This window comes from Protomyctophum parallelum, assembly GCF_964188405.1.
Source record: "Protomyctophum parallelum genome assembly, chromosome: 5".
NCBI classification, from domain to species: Eukaryota; Metazoa; Chordata; class Actinopteri; order Myctophiformes; family Myctophidae; genus Protomyctophum; species Protomyctophum parallelum.
This window is the reverse complement of record NC_139702.1, coordinates 38,966,838-38,971,837: the sequence shown is the minus strand read 5'-3', so window position 1 is coordinate 38,971,837 and position 5,000 is coordinate 38,966,838. Positions and strand designations below refer to the sequence as shown.

At 44.8% G+C, this 5,000-nt stretch overlaps 1 protein-coding gene across 1 annotated transcript in view; it reads right to left on the bottom strand.

The window, feature by feature from the left end:
• The window catches only part of slit2 (slit homolog 2), a 100,257-nt gene that overhangs the window by 41,538 nt on the left and 53,719 nt on the right, over positions 1-5,000 (bottom strand). Inside the window, exons 6-9 of the mRNA XM_083764468.1 lie at positions 4,695-4,830; positions 3,539-3,610; positions 2,481-2,552; positions 1-7 (exon numbers count right to left, since the gene is read on the bottom strand). The exon at positions 1-7 is cut by the window's left edge and continues 65 nt beyond it. Coding sequence (XP_083620594.1) covers positions 1-7; positions 2,481-2,552; positions 3,539-3,610; positions 4,695-4,830 — 287 coding nt within the window. The remainder of the gene's footprint in view (positions 8-2,480; positions 2,553-3,538; positions 3,611-4,694; positions 4,831-5,000) is intronic.

Below are 5,000 nucleotides of genomic sequence, written 5' to 3'. Positions count from 1 at the left end.
CAGCACCCTGTGGACAGTGGGAAACAAACACAGGAATTCTGTTAGAAATGCACTCACACACCGTTTAGAAAGTCAAAGTAACAGCTGGGACAAGACACTAACGATTGTTTATATTAGACCAGTGGCTTTCAACCCTTTTCACATCAAGGCCCATTATTTATTGGGCATTTGAGCAACGGTCTCTCAGACCCAAAACTAAAGAATAGTTTTATTATCGTTGGATAAGATTTAGTCCACAATTCCACGTTGTATTGATGTGGTACCAGTAGGAGAGATAACAGGCAAAACGTTGATTTAAAATAACAATTCTTCTACATTCTATAATTGGGGGGAGACTTCTTGTAAATTAAGTAATGCAGATGTTTAACAAAAACTGTAACTCTTGAGAGTGTGACACTCTTGAGAGCGTGCAATGAAACCAATTGTACCCAGAAGGGTGCACATGGTTTCATTTACACTCTCAAGAGTAATAGATCTAATAAGGGTCCATTTGGTCACCAACTCTCCATCATTTAGCTGGGGACCACCTGGAAGGACCACTGGTTGAGAACCAGTGAGTACGTGTGTTATCATGTACTGTAACCATGCTACACCACCGTTTTCTGCACACCACGTGCACTGAGAACGCGGCGTCATCCCATGCAGGGCCTGAACCTTGGCCACACATCGGGTGTACATCAAGATGGAATTAAACAAACTGGCCACGAGAGGAGCAGAAAATCAAATAAACAGTTTACACATAATTGTAAAATGTCACGATGGGAACAAACATCATAAATCTAGCTGTGGGAAGTGTGGAATGTACACTGTGATATCAGAGAGTGCTTAGTATATATACAAACGGGCTAAAAGGCTGACACAGACCACCATTCATACATGGAATGGGAGTGTAAAGATGGACCACTGTCGATTCAATCCGCAGTGGTTGATTCAATCAATAATTACAACTCATGATGAGAGTGTACACAGCCAGGGTCCAATTGGTTACATGTGTTAAAGCTGCTATAAGCAATAATATGCCAAACTTTTAATGACCTTTTGGTATTCAGACAGCCAGCAATGGGTAAAACGCTCCCAATGTTTTTTTTGGTCTCAAAAGACAAATCTAGGGGTCGCAATCTGCATTCAAGGATTTTCCTAGAAGCTTTGCCTGTCTACTTCCTGATTGGTTAGTCATTTCAACTGGGTATTTTTTCGACCAATGACAAAGCTTGTAGGAACATCATTTGAACAACCTTTGAATGCAGATTGTGGCCCCTAGATGTGTCAGAGAGACTAAATTTTTTTAGAGCGTTTTACTTATTTCTGGCTGTCTGAACACAAAAAAAAGGAAGAAAAGGGGTCATTAAAATGTTGACATATTAAAGCAACACTAAAGGGTTGTGGAGTGTAGGGTCCAGACACTGAGCGTGATTGGGGTGTGTCTCAGTGTAGGGTCCAGACACTGAGCGTGATTGGGGTGTGTCTCAGTGGAAGCAGCAGTCTGACGACCATGTGCTTTCCATCTGCGTTTATATGAGTGGACGTCCCTACGAGACCCGGGCTTGGGAAACTCGCAAAGTGGAGAGTGGATGGCTCATTTACATATTGGACACACACACACACACACGCGCGTGTGTGCGCGCGCGCATGTACGCACAAAAACAGACAGGCTAAAAACACATAAACTAAGGAATCGATGGCTCATTTGCATCTCCTCACCAAACTTTGATGGAGCACCAACCCACAAGGAACACACAATCTGGCTTAATGCAAAAGCTGTGTGTGTGTGCGTGTGTGTGTGCAGGGGTGCGTATGTGCATGCATGCATGTGCGTTCCATTCTCCTTGTGGTGAATGTGTAATGGGGTGGCAGAAGCCTCCATTCAGCAGTTCAGTGTTTATGAATTATTGACTTTGGAGAGACGAGACCTTAATATAACTCTTTCATGAAATAACTCTCCTCTCCTCTCCTCTCCTCTCCTCTCCTCTCCTCTCCTCTCCTCTCCTCTCCTCTCCTCTCCTCTCCTCTCCTCTCCTCTCCTCTCCTCTCCTCTCCTCTCCTCTCCTCTCCTCTCCTCTCCTCTCCTCTCCTCTCCTCTCCTCTCCTCTCCTCTCCTCTCCTCTCCTCTCTACCTACTTCCATCTCTTTTTACATGCAAAGCTGAGCAGACCAAGTGACCTCAGATTCAGGCCAAGGAGAAAGCAGACACCACTTGACAGCTGTGAGAATGAGTTCTCCTTTATTTGACACACACACACACACACACACACACACACACACACACATGCTCGCGCGCGCGTGCATGCGCGCGCATCCGCATACCTCACACACTAAGGTAAAAGATGGCTTAAGATTATATAAATATGAATAATTGGAGACGTCACAGGAAGATTATCAGGACGTCTAAACAACATGGCAGTGTGATTCCGACTGAAGGCTAAGTGTATAAATCAGCCTTATCAGTCTAGCTGTGTGTCTAAGCATCAAACTGAACTCACAGAGAGTTGAGGGAACGCAGACCCTGGAAGGCATCGGAAGCCAACTCTGATATCTGGTTGTTGCTCAGATCACTGTGGAGAGAGAGAGAGAGAGAGAGAGAGAGAGAGAGAGAGAGAGAGAATTATACAGTAGCACAGTACAGCATAGTGGTTCCCAAACCTTTCAGGTCAAGACCCAAAAAGAGAGATTAGACGTTTGCCCCGAGACCCAAACTAGTGAAAACAGAATTTGAGCAAAATAGACAATCTTAATCTTAATTATCATTGTTCATTTATGATATTTCTTAGATTTGTTTGTTTGTTTTAAATGTATACAATTCTTATTGTGGAAGGTGGGGAGTGAGTGTCCAGTTCTGATTACAATGGGAAGTTCATTCCATAGTTTAGATTGGGATTTGGGAGTGAGTGTGCAGTTCTGATTACAATGGGAAGTTCATTCCATGGTTTAGATTGGGAGTGAGTGTGCAGTTCTGATTACAATGGGAAGTTCATTCCATGGTTTGGGAGCCAGAAGGGAGGAGTCTGGGACGTGTGGAGCGTTGCCCCAGTGTTTTTAGTGCATTAAGTGTGTACACGCGTGTTCTTCATGTAGTTACAGTATCCAACCATCTACTCAAATCCTGCAGAGCTTCTTGTACAGAGAAATGTTATACTTTAGCACAGCATCTCAGAAAAACAACAATTCGTCTCAGTCCCTTGTTTTTCTTTTTTCTAATTATTTGTTCGGCCCAAAAAATTGCGTTTGTTGTCATGAGTTTGTTCAAGATCCCAGTTGACTTTGACCGAGGCTTACAGGTCTTTAAATACGTTATGAAAAAAATTAATTGGAATTGGTCTTCCGGGGCGCTGCGATGCTCTATTGAAAAATAGCAGATCTACAAGCTCGTAGCGCGGCACTCTGTGCTTGTAGATCTGCTATTTTTGAAAAATCGTGAAAATGTATGAAAATCTTTTAATATATATCCTTTCACAGTGAACGTTTTAACTCAAATATTTGCTCCCTGGAACACGCATGTCTTCATGTATAGTTACAGTAGTATCCAGCCATCTATACTCACATCCTGCGCAGCTTCTTGTATGGAGAAAAGGCCCCAGCTGGAATCACCTTGATGGAGTTCTGCTCTAGTCGTCTGGAACCAAACACACACAGGCAGCACCCACGCACACGCACGCACACACGCACACACACACACACACAGCATCCGTTGAGGAATATAAACATTAACATTTGACCGTATCGTGGTGTTATCTGTGCTGCGGTGAACTCCCAGGGGGCTCCGAGTTCTGACTTAGGGCGGAAAACAAACATTTCCCAGATAACCGGCTTTGAAGGGCCGAGCCAAAGTCTGTCATGTCGCGCCGATCTTTCACCCTCTCTGATAATAACACAACAACGCCTCGTGCATTCAAATGCAAAGACGCGCGCACGTACATGCGCACTCACACAAACACGCTCGCGCATCGGGTCGCTGCCAGTCAGAGGTGCAAGTGAAAGAGAGAGAGAGAGAGAGAGACTGAGAGAGAGAGAGACCGATAAAGGAGGCAGGGGGGTTGGGGGGGGGGGGGGGGGGGGGGGAATTAAGTACGACAAACCAAACAGTCCAAACATTTCACATGCTCAGTCATTGTGACAAGAAAGACTGCGGGAAAATGATTTGCCAGCCAACCATCCTGTTGTGAAACAAACGTTTCCCTCAAATGTTTTCGCGTTCAATTTGTTCCGTTTTCTCTTTCATGTGCTGAAGTAAACACTCGGCGGTGGTGTGTGTACATTCCCATACCGTACCGCATACATCAGCAGCCTGTCTCCAGTGGATTGTATGTTGTAGCGTAAAGTCTACCCGCAGCTCTGCCAAACGTCACGATACTTGGCACCAACATAAATCTGGTGTAAGGCTTCGAGTCAGCCTTTTTTTTCTTTTAGTTTTTAACGCCGTTCTTCCACCTTCCGACAGAGCCGTGATATCTCTTGTCCTTCAGAGTAATCTCTATATTGTTCCTCTCTCTCATCCCTTCATTATTTTCACAGAGTAAGATCTGCATGACCGGCTTTCTCATTTCACACACATGTGGTTTTATTCCACTTCACAGGAAGAGAGATGGAGAGAGAGACAGAGAGAGAGAGAGAGGGAGAGACAGAGCCAGGGACATAGAGATCGACAGGAATTGTGTTCTTGCTCGTGTGCGTGCGTGCGTGCGTGCGTGCGGCCTTACATTTCAGTAATGGTCTCAGGCAGGTTGGTGGGTATTTCGGTCAGTCCCTTCCCTCTGCAGTCCACTATGTTGTTACTGCACGTGCACGACTCTGGACACTGTAACACACTGCAGGAGGTCGAGGAGGACTGGTGACCTGTAGAGTGAGAGAGAGATGGAGAGAGAGAGAGAGAGAGAGAGAGAGATGGGAAAGACCCAAAAGAGAAATTAGACATTACTGGGACCCAAATTAACAAATTAAACTAGCTGATCGCCTATTTTCACTACTCCTTAAACGTTTTCTAATTGATGGAATTTCTTAGATTT